General features: G+C 39.3%; 1 protein-coding gene across 2 annotated transcripts in view; it reads left to right on the top strand.

Annotated features, from left to right (window-relative positions):
• The window catches only part of EDIL3 (EGF like repeats and discoidin domains 3), a 259,518-nt gene that overhangs the window by 75,812 nt on the left and 164,739 nt on the right, over positions 1-18,967 (top strand). For both annotated transcript variants that reach the window (XM_081943349.1, XM_081943350.1), the window contains exon 2: positions 14,854-14,979. In XM_081943349.1, the coding sequence (XP_081799475.1) occupies positions 14,854-14,979 (126 nt within the window). The remainder of the gene's footprint in view (positions 1-14,853; positions 14,980-18,967) is intronic.

The raw sequence follows: 18,967 nt of genomic DNA, 5'->3' as shown, positions 1-18,967 counted from the left end.
GAAATAAGAAATCTGGTGCTCATGCACCTTCATATCCACCAAGATTACTTTGCTGCTGCCTAACACAGATCTATTGTATAAATGAGCAATATGAATTCAGTAGCATCCTCTAATGCCCAAGTTTCCTAATTTAATTTTAATGAAATTTTCCGTATGAGTTTTCACAAGCAGTACCTTCTTTGACAGATTAATTATTAATACTGCTATGAAAGTGAGTCCTCAGCACCCTATAACTATATTGGTAATAACTGGTTCTGCAACATTTTTTCTTCCTCTAAAGGGGTACCAAATTGATCCTTAAAGAATGCTCTCTAGCCACCTTTATTCTCCAAAGGATGCTGTAAACAACATGAATCCTGCCCAGAGGACATTAAAATACAACAAAAAAGCATATGCTTTCAAGTATAGAAAGGCAGGTCATTGTTTCTTTGCTTGAACCAATACATAACTTGCTTAGATGCTTAATTGGCAAAATAGGATACACAAGCAAGAAGCAAAGCTACCCATGTCAGTTTTCAAAATAACCTATTTCCCTAACACCTGGCAAAGTGAATATGAATTTCTTCTCTTTCCCACTCATTTGAGAACGTGTTGGCTTTGTCTCAGGCTCTCTTGATGCTGAAATTGTTGCAATAGAATTGTTTCTTTGTAAATAGATGTACTGATGCTTGGATAGCTATGATTTGTATTGGGTCCTTCAGCTGAAATGTTTTATCAAAGCTCTCTGCAGACCCAGCCAATTGTGATTGTTTGATTGATTTATTATGGCCATCATATCAGTATTAACTAGAAATTCAAGTGGAGATCTGTCCCATACCCACTCTGAATCAAGTTCATTTACATTGTTGTTGATTGTCTTTTCTTTCCCTTCTGTCGCAGCGACCCTGCAACACACTCATTGTCCGAGGTTCTTCAGACTTTCCTTGTCGATAACTCCCGCAGGAGCGAATTTAGAGGGCCCCTCGCAAGGGTGGATTAGCCAATAAAAGACACCACACAAAAGATTCTCGGAGTGAGAGAGCACGAAGTGCCCGGGGTGATGTTATGTCCCCCGAATAGATCGCAACAGACTCTTTTATTAAGCAGTTTCATTAGGGCGGGGGGAGATACACGCATAAGAGAGTAGCATATAGAAATCACAGAAAAGCATGACTCATTGCATACGTAACAGAAACTTAAAGCTTAGAAGAAAAGGAAACTTATCCTAGAAACGAAACTGAACACTAGTAGAGCCTAGAAACAAAACTTAACACTAGTAGAAAAATGAAACCTAAATGTGGCTGATAGATAGCTCTGTTACACACCAGATATTAAAACTAAACAGCATATGTACATAGATAGGCAATACGTGGCAATTCTAAGGAAGCCTTAAAAAGTTATATTCTCTTGGCCTATTATATTAGTAGCAAATGCTGAAGCCTGAACCAAACTTGTATCCATATGTATCAAACTTGTATCCATATGTCCTCTGTTTTTATTTTTTAAGATGGTCAAATTCCTCTAAAGCTATGACATCCCCAGTGGATCCCCCCTCCGGGAGAGCTCTTAGGGAGCCAATACACCTTTCCAAAGGAATGCTTTCTGATTCGGAGTCCTCATCAGCCTCAGAGGCAAATTCTAAAAGAGGTTTTTTACATTCGTTTTCAACAGTGTGCTTCAGCAAGAGGACATCATCTCCAATACTGTTTAGTCGCTGTTTCAAAAATGCCAAAAGTCTCCCCATGACGCATGGGCCAATTATACATGCAAGGAGCAATAAAATCAAAGGACCGGCTAGGGCCAAAAGGAGAGTAGTCAACCAGGGGGAGAGATTAAACATTCCCTGATACCATGTGTGAGATTGGGAGTGTTCTCTCTCTCTGTCTTTCAATCGGGTATTTAATTCTGCCATAGAGTCAAGCACGATGCCCGAACTGTCGGTATAAAAGCAACATTCCTCTTTCAAAGCTACACACAGACCGCCCTGTTTTAAGAGTAGCAAATCCAAACCCCTTCTATTCTGTAAAACAACTTCAGATAGTGAAGTAAGAGAATTCTGGAGAGCAATCATAGATTGTTTGATGCGTTCGAGGTCGGCATCAATTTCAACACTGAGCCTGCCGATGTTTTGGTCAGCCACAACCATTCCTGCGATGCCTGTTGCCGCACCGGTGGCTCCTAGGCCCAGGAGAAGGGTCAGAGTCATAGTAGTAACCATTTCACGTTTTGTTCGTAAGAGGTATTGGGGTGTTTCCATACGAGAAAGGAACTCATTATTAGAAAAAACAGACATTTTAGGGAGAAGATAAATCTGAATACAAAAAGCTTTTTGTGTATATAAAATGTCTCCACTGACACATGCAGTAGCGCCAGTGGAGCAGGCCCAAATAGAGCCATTGGAGGGGACAAAAAATTGACCTTTATACCGTCGGGAAAGATTGGCTGTGGGAAGGAGGGTATACATAGTAGTCCATCCACCTGTGGGAAGCCCTAGTCTTGCACCAGGCAACCATAATTGGCAAAGGTGATAAGCATCAGAAGAAGCATTAATACAAAAGTGAGAAAAGTTAGAGGGTACATACCCAAGGCAACAACCTTGACCTTCAATTGAGGACACTGTTATAGAAGAATTAGACCACCGGCAAGTGGTATCTGAGGTACTATTGGCAAAAGGTAAGGCAGAACCTATGGCTTCATAAAAAGGGGGTTGGGAAGACATACACAACCAACACCTAGTATCATTGTGAGGAAAAGTACGGGCTGCCGCGAGGGCATCACGCGCAGAGGAAACCAAAGTCACCAATGGATTATTGTTTTTTGTCAAGGGCTGTAAAAAGGGCGAACTAAGTTGCAGGTTTGGGCCTACAGGTGGAGATGTTTCTAAAGACATGGTAAGACGAATTGTGAAGATATTACCTGGGTGACTGTTTTTGGAGTTATCATTTGACCTTCCCCCCCATTTTTTCCCTGCAAACCATTCAGTAATTGGAAGATTCCTGCCATATGATGTAAAGGTAACAGTCATGGGGTTAAGGCGAACACCGCAGCAGGCCCAATTGGTACAGGAATTCCAAGGCAAATTGTTATCAGGGCCTAGTACTGCTTTGATATAGTCCGAGGTATAGGGAGCCGTCCACCAAATCTTTCCGGTTGACACACATTGCCAGGACTTACAATACCAATCAGGGGTGGTTCCACATTTATCCAGGTGGGAGAGTTCTGTAAGATGTCCTGGGCAAATATACAGGCCTGGGCCAGTGTTCCAGACCTGTCGAGGGGAAGGGTCACATTTAGTCTTATGTTTAAATCCATGAGCACCGACCAGCATTTCAGCAAAGTCAAAGGAAAGCACAGGAAACCAAGGCCACAGAGTTCGATTAGAAATGGAATAAAGGATGTTTCCTTGAAAGTCCAAAATAGTCCAGGTATAGTTTACGGGACGGTGCTGATTCTGTTGTGCATCGGACAAGGAGCGCCGCAAACGGGGAGCTGCAGGAGCAAAAACATGGGAAGAGGGCAAGGAGCGAAATACGCCAGGGGAAAAATGGATAGCGGAAAGAAGGGAAACTTTCATGACAAAAGATCTTTTTTGCTTTAGAAAGAACAGGGAGCACACGTAAGTGCCATAGTCCTCAGAAGAAACGTTAAGAATTAACAAGGAAGTAGAACAAGGAGAAGATATTATATAAGTGTTGTTAGAGGGATGGATCGGATATCCATTCCTTAGCCATGTCCATTGAGCTGGATGCAGCAAGGGATGGCGTTGTCTACAAATAAGCTCCGCACGACCCCCGGAAGGGGTTTGTACTCGACAATGTGGAACTCTAATGTAGGCACTCAAACGTTCAAAAAGTGTACATTTAGGGAGTGAGACACTTAGATCAGGAGGAATAGGAGACGCAGAGGAAAAAAGGTTAGAGACAGAAGAGACAAGAGAGATCAAAGACAGAATCAACAAAAGGATCATGTTGCTTTTTTAATTGGTCGAGATGGCAAGGACGAACGCAGCGAGCTGGAACCCACAGAACTCGATCTTGTAATTGTACTGCTGCATAGCCTTTTCCCCAAGTGATCAATTGAACAGGACCTCTCCAAGCTGGATCAGGAAGGTGCCTATAATAAACAAGAGGACGAGAAGAGGGGAGGGGAGGAGTGGAGAAATGTCTAGAGGCGGCAGTAGAGGCTGGGGATCCGGTTAAATTAAGAAAATTCAAAGAATACAAACAAACATTTAATACATTTTGTAACGCCGGGAGTGACGGGGGGCTTACGCCTTTGGACCCCAAATGTCTGTCCAGGGCTTGTTTGAGGGTCGAATTTGCCCTTTCCACAATAGCCTGTCCCTGGCTATTGAATGGAATGCCAAATTTATGAACAATTGACCAGCGATGGCAAAATTGTGCAAAGGCAGAGCTTGTATATGCTGGACCATTGTCAGTTTTTAAAGTTGTAGGACATCCCAACGTTACGAAAGTCCGAATACTATGATTTATAACTTGCTTTGCGGCTTCCCCCCTTTGCAAGGTAGCCATAATGAAACCCGAATAAGTATCCACAGATACGTGAATATACTTCCAAGGGGTAAAGGATGGATATTGAGTCACATCCATTTGCCATGTCTCACAGGCACTAGTGCCCCTAGGGTTAACCCCTTGTGGGATAGCCGATGCCTGCAGACTACATGTTGGGCATTGTTGGATTATAGCAGCAGCTTCTTGATGTGTAATGCCAAACTGCTTGACAAGTGCCTTTTTATTTTGATGGAAATAATCATGGCTTTCTCCTGCTGTTAAGGCATACAAGCAGGAAGACGGGGTGGTTTTACATGCCTCATCTGCCATGTGATTTCCTTCAGATAAGCATCCAGGGAGATGTTGATGACTTCTTATGTGTGCTACAAATAATGGATGAGCACGGAGATGTAACGATTCCTGGAGCTGTAAAAACAACTTCATTAAAGGGGCAGGGGTAGAGGGAGAAATGTAGGCATCATAAATACAAGACACCAAATGTGAAACATATAAACTATCTGTGATAATGTTGAGGGGCTGATTAGGAAACAATGCAAGAGCAAGATTAAAAGCAGATAATTCTGCTTGTTGGGCAGATGGCTGCGCTGTCGTAGTACGAGTCTGCCATATTTCATGTCCATTGTCTTGCCATACACAGGCACCCACAGATTTAGAGCCATCAGTAAACACAGTGAGGGCGTCCTTAATAGGAAAAGAACTCACAGGAGTTGAAAAAAGAATGGGAACAGTCTTTAATATTTGTAATCGAGGATCTGGGGGAAGATGACAAAAAACATTACCATTCCAATCCTCTAAGGCATTTTGTAAAGCCTCTGAAGTTTGAAATAGGGATTCCCATTGACTAAATTTAAAAGGCACATACAAGGTACTAAATTCTATACCAATAAGGGCTTTTGTGCGTCTTCTCCCTTTTTCTAAAAGGAGAGCCATTTGTAGGCTTTGGTGGTGATTGAAGCCTTAGGAGTGTGTGCCAAGTGTATCCATTCCAAGATATACATTTTCTTTTCCCGGGACAGTTGAAAAATAACAGCAGTCAAAAGTGAGGGAGTGGATAAAATGGCAAATAAAAGAGGCTCATTGGGTAACGCTCTATCAACCCACTTATGGGTGAGAGCAGTATTAACTATAGACAAAGCAACCTTTTGATCTTGGGTTAATACAACGGTATCTGATGGATGCTTAAGGCCTACTACGGCAGAAAAAAGAGGAGATAAAACATGGGTAGAAAGGGATAAATAGGGTCTGGCCCAATTAAGGGTTCCCAGATACTGCTGGAGTTGAACAAGTGTGGTTTTTTCTGGGAGATGTAATATAGGGAGAACAGGCATGGCAGCAGATGCCATAAGCTTATGACCCAAATATTGCATAGGATACTGGGTTTGTACTTTATCAGGGGCAACATGAAGACCTGATTGGGTGAGAACAGTATACAAAAAGGAAAGAGTTTGAGAAACAGTGCCTTTTGGACCATCAGCTGCTATTAAAATATCATCCATATAATGGTAGATCAAAAATGTGGGATTAGCATCTCGATAAGGTTGCAAGGCCTTATCAACAAAATATTGACACATTGTGGGTGAATTGATCATTCCCTGAGGGAGGGCCTTCCACTGATATCTAGTGGTTGGCCTTGAATTGTTAAATTGAGGAATGGTAAAAGCAAAAAGGATTCTATCAGCAGGAGCAAGAGGAATAGAAAAGAAACAATCTTTTAAATCTATTACAACCAGATCATAATTATGAGGGATTAAATTTGGATTTGGAAGGCTACATTGTAAAGGTCCCATAGGCTGAATGATAAAATTATTTTTTCTCAAATCCTGCAGGAGGCGATATTTCCCGCTTTTCCTTTTGATAACAAAGACAGGAGTGTTATAAGGGCTGGTAGAATGCTCAAGATGTCCCTCCTGCAGTTGTTGAGCCACCAGTTCTTGCAAAATCGTGACTTTTTCTTGGGACATGGGCCACTGATCGACCCACACGGGGATAGAGGATTTCAAAGTGAGGGAAAGAGGGGACAAAGACATACTGCAAAAGTTTCAAGGAATGGTCAAAATAGCATGAAGTTGAGATAACAAATCTCTTCCCCACAAATTAGTATGCAAAGGTAAAATAAAGGGACGGAGATAAGCAGTAACAGAGGAATGAGGAGTAGATGCAGTCAACCAAGAGGTGCTAACCTTAGCAGCCTGGGCACCTCCCACGCCTTGCACAGTAGACGCATCAGTGAGAGGCCATGAAGAGGGCCATTCAGATGTGCGAATGACTGAAACGTCAGCACCCGTATCAATAAGCCCCGAAAAGGAGCGGCCGTTGAGAAGGATGGAAATTATTGGCTTGGCATTTTGCACAGGCTGTTGGAGAGCAAGAAGAGAGGGGTGATCAGGCGGAGATAAAAGGATAAGGGTGGCAACAACAGTTTCAGCTTTTAGGGAAAAGCAACGATCTCCGATCGCGGCCAGAGAAATGTTTTTGAGAGAGTCCGAATTATATAGAAAAGGAGCGGCCACTACCCCTTCCAAGATAAGGGAAGAATTAGGAAACAACAAAACAGATACATCGGGCGGAAGCGGGGCTAAAAGAGACACTTTTAGTGGCATTGTGAAAACAGAACCAGGATCATCATAAACACAATCTTCAGAAAGGCGAACAGGGAAAACAAGGGAGGAGTCAGTGGCCAAAGCTTGCAAGTCAGCCTTTGAGGCGGGGCTAGCTGATTGCCCCCCCTCTAGTTTCCCGACCCATTGTTGTTAATAGGTGTATTGCGACAATGCGCCGACCAATGATAGCCGTTTCTACATTTTGGACAGAGGGTTTTAGGCTTATCATTTGGGTTAGGGGGAAAACCTTTTGATTTTCTACAAGGCGCCCCACCCCCGCCTGGCAAGCGACACTGACTTTTAAAATGACCAGGCTTGCCACAATTGAAACAGTTGCCATTACGAGCAACAGGAAAAACCTGAGAAGTTGGAGCAGGCGGAGACAAAGTGGAAGTAATTGCAGCAGCCAAAGACAACATTTTGTGAGAAGTTGTTCCAACCACACGACAGGCTTGCAAAAATTCAACAAGAGTAACACCTGGTTTTCCACTCAAGGGTTGAATTACCCTTTTACAATCTTCATTAGCATTTTCAAAAGCCAATTTGATTAAAAGTTCTTCACGAGCAGCCTGATTTTGAATTTGTCGTTCCAAAGCTGTTTGGAGTCGACTTATAAAGGTAGCATAAGGCTCAGAAGGTTCTTGAATTACTTTTAAAAAATTTTGTGATGCACGACCATCCGCATCATCTACCTGTTTCAAGGCACCCATTGCACACAGGCGAATGATTGCGAAGGCTCGGCGCGGGCAATTTTGTTGTTGAGCCAGAGTGGTAAAAAGACCTGTGCCCTTAATGTGATCAGCCAAAACACCTTGAGGCAAGCCTCGCATAATTTCAGCATCCGCCAATTTATTATATTCAGAAACCCAGATGACAAACTGAGCAGGGGTTAGCAACATTGAAAACAAGGACTTCCAATCATAAAACAACATAACAATGTTAGTATCCATAAGTGAATCGAGTAACCCCATCACGTAAGGAGAATGGATGCCATAAGAAGTAACAGCTTCTTTTAAATTCTTTAACACACGCACGTTGATGTTTTCATGCATCGGCTGTCCCCCGGCTGGGTTAAGAGTCATAGGATAAGCCAAAGCCGAGGGTTCCGTTTTTAAAGAGAAAGAGGAGGAGGCAACTAGAGCAGAAAAGGTTCCCGCAGCCGCATCCATATCCATGGAGGAGCAAACGGGAGCAGTGGAAAAAGAAACAGTAGCCTCCGCAGGGGGAGCGGAGGAAGCCACCGAGACTTCAGGAGCCTCGTAGGGAGGAGGTGAAACCGTCTTTGGAGGTTCACCCGGAGTTAAAGAAACGGAAGTATCTTCCGAAAGAGAGTTAGGATTGAGAGTTTGAAGTGTTGCCATAATAGCCCTCCAGGTCACTAAAATGTCTGATGGCGCTCGGGGAGCTTCGTGAAGAAATTTCCCCAAACGCGTCCAGGTAGCCTTCCTAAGGGTGCCTTCCTCTGGATAAGCAGGACATTTCTCATGAACATAAGACAGAAAGGAAGCAATAGATTTTTTAGAAAGGGGGTAGACAGTAGTGCCATTAACTTTTTGCAAAGAATTAGCCGTCTTCACTAGAGTGAAAAGTTCGTCTTTATGCCCTGACGAAACTTTGGAACTCGAAGAGCCCATTACTCACTTGTGCACGTAGCCTCTTCCAGGCGAGAAGTAACAGGCGTGAAGGAGGTACACTTCTAGACAAAAGTCGTACCTTTGTAAACGCAGAAAGCCGAATCCCGGACGAGCCCCCAGATGTCGCAGCGACCCTGCAACACACTCGTTGTCCGAGGTTCTTCAGACTTTCCTTGTCGATAACTCCCGCAGGAGCGAATTTAGAGGGCCCCTCGCAAGGGTGGATTAGCCAATAAAAGACACCACACAAAAGATTCTCGGAGTGAGAGAGCACGAAGTGCCCGGGGTGATGTTATGTCCCCCGAATAGATCGCAACAGACTCTTTTATTAAGCAGTTTCATTAGGGCGGGGGGAGATACACGCATAAGAGAGTAGCATATAGAAATCACAGAAAAGCATGACTCATTGCATACATAACAGAAACTTAAAGCTTAGAAGAAAAGGAAACTTATCCTAGAAATGAAACTGAACACTAGTAGAGCCTAGAAACAAAACTTAACACTAGTAGAAAAACGAAACCTAAATGTGGCTGATAGATAGCTCTGTTACACACCAGATATTAAAACTAAACAGCATATATACATAGATAGGCAATACGTGGCAATTCTAAGGAAGCCTTAAAAGGTTATATTCTCTTGGCCTATTATATTAGTAGCAAATGCTGAAGCCTGAACCAAACTTGTATCCATATGTATCAAACTTGTATCCATACCCTTCCTTCCACATGTTTCAAGCATTATCTTTTTTTTCTTTCCTTCCATTTTATTTAGATATAAAATTCAATTGCATGAAGAAGGACCATAATCTTATATCCACTTTTCAGGAAGTCAGTGTCATTTTTCTCAGTAAGATGACTCTAGAGTTGATATATATATATTATATCTTAGGCAGGAGTCTTATTTTTATCAGTACAAATACAACACAAATATAAAAAGGCAACATTAAAAATAAAAATATGGTTTTCTGCCTGCATGGTCTTCTGTGATGATCCGAAGGACAGAAAGAGGGAGTAGTGACCTTTCTCCCATATTTAGGCATACCAGGGGTTGTAACACAAATACATACCTATTTCCCTGGCTCAACTGATAAGGAGGCGAGCCTGTGGCTTAGTGGCTAAGACTCCTGCCTAAGATATAATACAGCCCAGGTTCAAATACCAGTAAGGGTATGGCTAGCTGATGAGAGCTAATTAGCTCGAAATAGATCTATACTACTCTCCCTTTATTTATTTAACAGTACAAATACAACACAAATATAAAAAAGGCAACATTAAAAATAAAAATTTGGTTTTCTGCCTGCATGGTCTTCTGTGATGAGCCGAAGGACAGAAAGAGGGAGTAGTGACCTTCCTCCCATATTTAGGCATACCATGGGTTGTAACACAAATACATACCTATTTCCCTGGCTCAACTGATAAGGAGGCGAGCCTGTGGCTTAGTGGCTAAGACTCCTGCCTAAAATATAATACAGCCCAGGTTCAAATCCCAGTAAGGGTATGGCTAGCTGATGAGAGTTAATTAGCTCGAAATAGATCTATACTACTCTCCCTTTATTTATTTATCAGTACAAATACAACATATATATATATATATATATATATATATATATATATATATATATATATATATATATATATATATATATATATATATATATATATATATATATATATGTATACACACATATACATATACATATATATGTCATTTATCAGCACAAATACAACATGCACAAACACACAGACACACACAGACACACAGACACAGACACAGACACAGACACACACACACACACACACACACAAATATATATATATATATATATATATATATATATATATATATATATATATATATATATATATATATATATATATATATATATATATATATATATATATATATATATATATATATATATATATATATATATATATATATATATATATATATATATATATATATATATATATATATATATATATATATATATATATATATTTGTTGTATTCGGGTCTTTTCCCGTGTAGGATTGAGATTGCCTTGGCAACGTTTTGGCAAGATCTCACTTGCCATCTTCAGGCTTGGGCGGAGCTGCCGTCTTTCTGTAAATCTTGGTGGGAGGGGATGGGGTGCTGGCTTTGTTTCAGTAACTGGAATGATTGGTTGTGTGGTTGTATCATGATTGGTAGATTGGTGCTGATTGGTGCTGGCTGTGTGTGCATTGTTGTTTTGTATTGTAACGGCCTGGGTGGTGGGTGGTGTTCGTTTGTTGGCTAGGGCTGGTTTCCAGATGTTTGGTAGGTGGGAGGTATCATCACGTTTATTCATGTTGTGGGGGTGTTTCTCTATTTCGATGGCTTCCATAATTATTCTCTTGTTGAGGTGTTCTGTTTTGGAGATTAACCTGGCTCCTTCAAAGTTGATTTCATGTCCTGTAGCTTTAAGGTGCTGGAAAAGGGAGGAAGTTTTTTTCTTTTTTTCTTACTGCATTCTTGTGTTCTGTGATGCGTGCATTTATTCTCCTGTTTGTCCTATATATGTTGCCGGGCAGATTTTGCATGGTATTTCATAGACTCCTTGGTTTTCTAGCTGGATTTTGTCTTTGGGGTTTCTTAAGATGTTGGCTATTTTTTGGTCAGTGGTGAAGGTTGTCCTGATATTGTGCTTGTGGAGAATTTTGCTGATTTTATCTGTGATGCCTTTGATGTAAGGGAGGAGGGCGATGCCATTGTCCTGTTCTGTGTCTTGGTTTTTTGGGGGAGTCTCCTTTTGGATTAGGTTGGTGATTGTTTTTCTTTGGAATCCATTGGAGATTAATACATTTGTCAGTTTGTGTAATTCAGTTTTCAGGTGGTCTTTGTCAGCTAGGCGTTTGGTTCTGGAGATGAGGGTCTTGGCTACAGAGTTGATCTGTGCAGGGTGGTGATGGGATTGTGCATTTAAGTAGCGGTTGGTGTGTGTTTTTTTCTGGTAGATGGTGTGTCCTAGGGAGCCATTGGGTTTTTTGTAGATCAGGACATCCAGAAAGGGAAGTTGGTTGTTTGCTTCTATTTCCATGGTGAATTGTATTTTGGGGTGTAGGTTGTTGAGATGTGTGAGGAAGTTGTCCAGTTTTTCTTTCCCATGTGGCCAAATCACAAAAGTGTCATCAACATATCTAATCCAGATTTTGGGTTTGTGTTCAGATTTGTCTAAGGCGTTGGTTTCAAAATGTTCCATGTATAGGTTTGCAATGACAGGTGAGATGGGTGATCCCATGGGTGCTCCTTCTATCTGTTTGTATCTTTGTCCATTATGGATGAAGTATGTGTTAGTTAGGCAGTGGTTGGTCAGGTCCAGGATGTGTTTAGGGGGGTTGAGTTTTTTCTGAATGGCTGTCAAGGCTTCTTTTATAGGCACTTGGGTGAAGAGGGATATGACATCGAAACTCACGGATAGATAGATAGATAGATAGATAGATAGATAGATAGATAGATAGATAGATAGATAGATAGATAGAAATATCAAGGTTATAAACTAGACTGGAAATCAAATGCATCTCAGAAACTCGTTGTAGCAATTCATTTCCAAGAGAATGACTTATAACCTTGATATTTCTGGATTTCTAACTAGGTTTAGTCCCAATTAATGTTTTAAATTCAGCCAAGATCAGCTAGTTGCACCTAGCTAGACTGATATATAGGGAGATTTAATATAAATAAATGTGTGACCCTGTACAGACATGAACGCAGCACATGAAAAGAATGCCTGATCTCTGCTGAGAGATAACCACAGTGTTGCCTGTTCTTCATGATAATAGCAATAGCACTTAGATTTATATACCGTTTCACAGTGCTTTACAGCCTTCTATAATAATTGTATACAGCTATTGGCATAATGATTTGCTTGAAAGTTGACTTATTTTCTTTTGTTATGATCCTTAATTATTTGAACAAGGCAATTTTCCTATTCTGATCAAAACTCCAGAAGTAGGCATACCCAGTGGCAGAGTTTAATGAGCTTTGCTTGTGATTCAGCCTTGGTTTCTAGTAGCTTCAATGCCACTTATTTAAATAACATAATCAACTGACTCGAGATGAGCCCAAACTATTTTGATAACATGGTTCCTAGTAGAATCTTTTATATAAAAGGGAATGATGTGGATTTTTCATTCCATGCAAAGATAGCATCACATCTTAAACAAACAAATTTATTTTGAAAAAAAAATCACTTGGATATGATCTATACTGGTTTTGCCAAGCAAGTTTCTAAACCTTTCTTTTTTATGATGTCTTCAGCTGTCTTTATTCAGAAAGGCTAAGAAACTCAAAGTTAAGGAGAGAGCCTGTAGCTTCTGAGTAACCATCTGACTCAATAATAGTAATGTGAAAGTGATCTTGAAGTCCCAGTGGATGAGCACTTAAATATGAGCCAACAGTGTGTTGCAGCTGCCAAATAAAAGGCAACACGGTTTTAGGCTGCATTAACTGAGGAATACAATCAAGATCACGTGAAATGTTAATACTACTTCATATTGTCTTGATAAGACCATACTTGGAATACTGTATCCAGTTTTGGTCACCACAATGTAAAAAAGATGCTGAATCTCTAAAAACAGTGCAGAGAAGAGCAACAAAGATGATTAGGGACTAAAACATATAAAGAACATTTGCTGGATATGTCTAGTTTAATGGGGAAAAAAGTATTAGGGGTAATATGATACCAGTGTTCTAATATCTCAGGAGTTGCCATGGAGAAGAGGGAGTCAACCTATTCTCCAAGGCAGAACAAGAAGCAATAGATGGAAACTAATCAAGGAGAGGAACAACCTAGAACTAATGAGAAATTTCCTGACAGTTACAACAATTAATCAGTGGAACAACTTGCCTCCAAAATTTGTGAATGCTCCAAGTTTTTAAGATGAAATAGGACAACCATTTGTCTGAAATGGTATGGGATCTCCTGCCTGAGCAGGGAGTTGGACTAAAAGACCTCCAAGGTCCCTTCCAACTCTATTATTCTGTTATTATTTGATAAACCAATTGTTTACTGTTAGAACTAGAATATATTTCCTAATTGGGATGACATGTTTTTCCTGCATGAATATTTAACTGCATGTTTGAAATCATAGGTGTGTAGTCTGAGATAAAGCAGTTTAGTGACTGAATTTGAGAAAAAAGAGGGAGAAGCAAAGTGTTTTAATGTATCTGGACCTGGCGCAAGTTTTGTTGGAAGCTATTGAGATACATCATATTATATTGAGATCTATATTGTTGCTTTGAAAATCCATTTCTTCTGTATTTTGATGTTGTTTTTACTAGACTCTGCTTAGATCTTGGCAATTCAAATCATTTTTCAAAGAAGCCATGTATTTCTGATGCATTTATTAGAGGAAACCAAATTCCTTATATCTCTATATTTCATAGCAGACAAATGAGGAATCAGTGAGTTAGATACTTGTTTCTGTTCTATATAAGAAGAAAGTTTTAAATTGACAAAGATTAATAGCATGTGATAGACGCCTATATGAAAAGAGAGATTTTGACAAACTGCATGATCTGTTTCCATTATTATTAGAATATTATGAAATACAGTGCACAGGTATGACAGAAAGAGAGCTATTAATCAGATGGCACCCAAGTGCTTAATCAAACCCCAGTGAAATCAAATGGATTATATTCAAATAGGTATTTTTTTAGATCATACTCTGCTTGACAGCTCTGAAGTTTAAAATGCTATAATCTGTTGAGTATATGGTGAAGTTATATCATATTCCAGACAAATATATTACACTTTGTAACAAATCAATTTGTAAATATGTAGTCCAGCAGATGAGGGGCTATGAAATTTGACTTTTAGCTTACAATACCTCCCATCCTTTATATTTAAAAATCATATTTTTGGATAAATTAAAAAAATATCCAATTCTGTTTCCATAAAATGATGAGCATATTTAAGGTGGGAATTTGCAAATTGCTGTCAATATATATGGACAACATGAAATAGGAAAAGCTACAATAGCCCTTTTTCCTAAGTATACATATGTCTTCTGACTGCTTACAAACATATACAGTATTCATAATATTGTTTACCATGTAATTGAACAAGTCTTTCTTTAATTTACAGGGGATTTATGTGACTCTAATCCTTGTGAAAATGGAGGCATCTGTGTGTCTGGTTTGGATGGTTTCTATACTTGCGAATGTCCTGATGGCATCACAGATTCCAATTGTTCTAGTGTTATGGAGGTTGGTAAGTGCAAATAAACAAAACAGCAAAAATGTTATGCATTGTTATTTTCTAAAATATGAAAGTGCAACATTTCCTAATCCTTCTTGTGATAATCAAGCCATGATCTTCAAGCCAAATGGTTTAATTTTAATCTTTGTTTAGTGACCTAATATGTTCCTACACTGGCTGTCTTACTGGTTTGATAACAGTGTGCATTATTTTAACAAATCAGATAACAATTTGAAATAATCAGGATATGGATCTTATAAATATGACTTGAATAAGTAGCATGGGAGACATAGTACTAGCAATAACAGTTAGACTTATATACCGCTTTACAGTGGTCTAAGCAGTTTACAGAGTCAGCATATTGCCTCCAATAATCTGGGTCCTCATTTTACCCACCTCAGAAGGATGGAAGGCTGAGTCAACCTTGAACCTTGTGAGAGTTGAACTACCAAATTTCAGGCAGCTGGCAGGCAGCAGAAGTATTGTGCAGTACTACACTCTAACCATTGCACCACCGTGGCTCATACATGAAGCATGGTGAATCAACATTGTATTGTACAGGGTTGCATGTATGGGTTCAGATGTACATTTATTCAGTGTCCAATTAATAAGAGGTAAACTGAGGTCACCAAGAAAGATAAGAGGGTGTGAGCAGGAGGCTGCCCACGTTAGTAGTGAAGTTAGCTCGTTCGCATGAACGAAGTCATAATCTGTTACATAGTAAAAAGTGAAATGTGATGTTTACGGACAGTTCACAGACAATGGAGTGAGGAAGAGACTTTTTATAGAAGATAGCAACACCATCCCCTCTAGGGATTTCACAGTCGGACCAGTAAACATGCTAGTCATTTACTGTGGTAATGAAGTCAGGGAAGGATGCATTCAACCAAGTCTCGCAGACAAATATAAGGTCGAATATAGCCGTTTTTAGTGAGCCGTATTTAGGAATTCAGGCATTTTGTTTGCGAGGCTTCTTGGTTGAGTTGCTTGCATTTCAGGTCCGTAGTGGTGAATCTGGAGGTAGAATGCGTACCTAGTTTTTGTTGTTAGGGGGGTAGTTATTGGGATGTCTACCGTTGCCCTACACCATTCCTAAGAGGTCAGTAGGGGCATGCATAAGTGCACCAGCATGCCTTAACATCCCTGTCCTACTGTACCCATTTATTTGTACCCATTTGCTGTGTTCTTATTCATGTTTATTCTTATTCCTGTTATCTTGTACATGAGTGACAAACTAAATGAATAAAATAAATAAAATAAACATGCCTCCATCCCCTAACTACAAAAAAGATCCATGCAGACTTTACAAGGAGGCGTAAAATACTGTCATGAGAATGCTATCATAGACCTTCTAGGTAGAAATTAATTTTATTGGCTTCACTGGATGGCATAATGTGCAGTGGGGCCTTTAGTATATTCAAAAACTATGGATATTGCAACACAGATTACAAATAATCTGAAGCCTATATTGTATGGTTGGGAGACAAGTGAAGTATTGCAATAGAAATAGAAGCCAAAAGAATTACTGCTTCAAACTTAAATTACATTTGACCAAAGAACTTCTTGGATGCTTGTTTTATTGCAATGAAGTTTAGATCCATTTTTCCAGTTAATAGGAGTGGGTGGAAATAAGAAAGCCTTACTATCTGCCAGTTCTATAAAATCAGCCTGGGATTCCTGAATCAACCTTTCCATCTCATGAATCATTTGCAGTAAATAAAGCTTCAACAATCTAAAAGAAACAGTGACAACTTTTCCGTTACATTCTTAGTAGCAAGAGTTGTACATTGTGAATACAATTAAGATATGTCTATATACTTTTTTTGTACTGTATATGTTTATCTTTGTTCGTATGGATAGCCCAACATTTCTGCATACAGTCAGACTTGTACCTATGGTACAGTATGTAATCTCAGACCAGTTGAGTTTATTTACACTGTGGGTTTTCTGTCAACACAACTCTTTTCTACTAGGGCTATTGGTTCTCATTATCTGGCTATGAAAGGTTTTCAGAAGAGGCTCAACAGTGAACTCTGAAGACTGATATAATTGGTTTTCTGATTGAAATTTCTGTCAAAATTACCATGACTTACACCCTACCAGTCATTTTAAATGCTATTTGCTTCCTATTTAGCAAATTGTTATATTTATTTTATGCTGGTTAATACAATGAGGATTGTATTTATTTAGATTTGGTGTTCTTACACATAACAGAGGGTTGAACCAGAGGATCTCTGTATTTTTTTCCTATGCCAAATTTGATGGTTCTATGATTCTATTTCACTATAAATCTAATTCTTTTTTTTTTAATCATATTTTTATGCCACATTATTGGAGTTAGGATTAAGGTTAGGATTAGGGTTTCTCCCTATTTTACACTGTTGGAAAAAGAAGTATATGAAGCTCTGATGTCCAAAATTTGTTCCAGATTTGTCTTGGGCTATCTATTAAATTTATGTTTCTAGACTATGGACACCCTTTATTTATGGTGATTTGATACTCATTTTGTAGGCACAATTTTACATAAACCCTTTTTGAAAACAAGTTTCAAATGCCTTTCATAAATGCAGTTGGAGTTTGAACATTACATTTTTGTTTTTTGTTTTTTACATAAGTTTAGAATTTGCTGCAATTTGGTCATATTTCTCTGAAGATTTGGATCAAAGGCATGTCTTTCTCCATGACCATACTACCCTTTCTGAAATATGGGGGTGGGGAGAGACCAATTTGTATGTTTCTGTGCTGGATCAGATTCTGTAATTTCAATATAAGCGCAAGAACAATGTCAATGTCAATCAGTGAACACTATCTCCATAGCCATGAGTACATAAACAAATAATGCACTTTTCATATACAGTAATTCTAGACCTGAAATCAGATAATTATCAACATTTGTTAAAATGGGATTCTGATCACAAGGCTATCAACCATTAACAAAGCTAGGGCAGAAATGTTTTTTTGGGAAGAGGGGAAGCAGTCTGATTAGAGATTGCTCATGTTTCTATTTTATTTTGGAGTTTGGGCTTTTTTTGTCATCTACTTAACATAAGCACTCTAACTAGAGAAACATTTGGCTGAACAAGATTGGTTTTGGAGATAAAAAAGCAGATATCATCAGGCCCATTTGATTCATTCAAAATGGCTAAGTAGATTGCAATTTAACATAAGAGCCCCGATGCTTTCAAACCGAGACATTTAATTTTAGCTCTTATTTTTGCTGGCACAAAAAAAGAAAGAAAGAAATAAGTATCAGCAGCTGCAGCGACTCATTGACACACTGGTTTAGATTGTTACAACTGAAAAGTATGGGATCTGTCTTGCTTTAACTAGTGACATCTTTTAGATTAGTAATATATGTAAATATAAATGAGTTTTGGAAAATGATTGTGAGTAATTTCCAGAAAGATTTGTAGCCAGCACATTCAATTAATGTATATATTCAGACCTGAACATGCACACACATCACTTATTTCAGTCAGCAATAATACAGCTTGATATTTATTACACATCACACACATTTTTAAAAAAGTTAGCTGGCAAAATAAAACAAGAGTCAGATGAAAGCAGAAAAAGAAATATATGAACAGGCAAAAGTGCACAGTATCTAAATATCAAGTCACATAGATTTCCAGAGTCACTCAAACAAATGCCATTGGATAATTAATATGGACAGTCTCAAAGAAACCATGACTGCTTTTACCTTCCCTGTACTTCTAGGGAAACTTTTATTAACTTTAACGAATCTGTAGTCATAATGTCTACCATATCACTTATTACTGACACTGTACCGTAACATCAAATACTCATAGTAACACAGTGGTGGCTTCCGGATCCTGTTGCTACTGTACTGGTTGGAACGGGGCACGCAGTCCACCACATGATGCATGCAGTGCGTGCATGCATCCTTACCTCTTGCAATGCCTCCACGAGCCACCGTGATGCTCTGGCTGCTCGATGGAGCATCACGCAGGCGCCTTGTGCGTGGAAGCGCCAAAGAGAT

Source organism: Natrix helvetica (assembly GCF_964273705.1).
Source record: "Natrix helvetica genome assembly, chromosome: 2".
In the NCBI taxonomy this organism is placed as follows: domain Eukaryota; kingdom Metazoa; phylum Chordata; class Lepidosauria; order Squamata; family Natricidae; genus Natrix; species Natrix helvetica.
The sequence above is the reverse complement of the archived record's forward strand: the minus strand, read 5'-3'. Positions and strand labels throughout refer to the sequence as shown.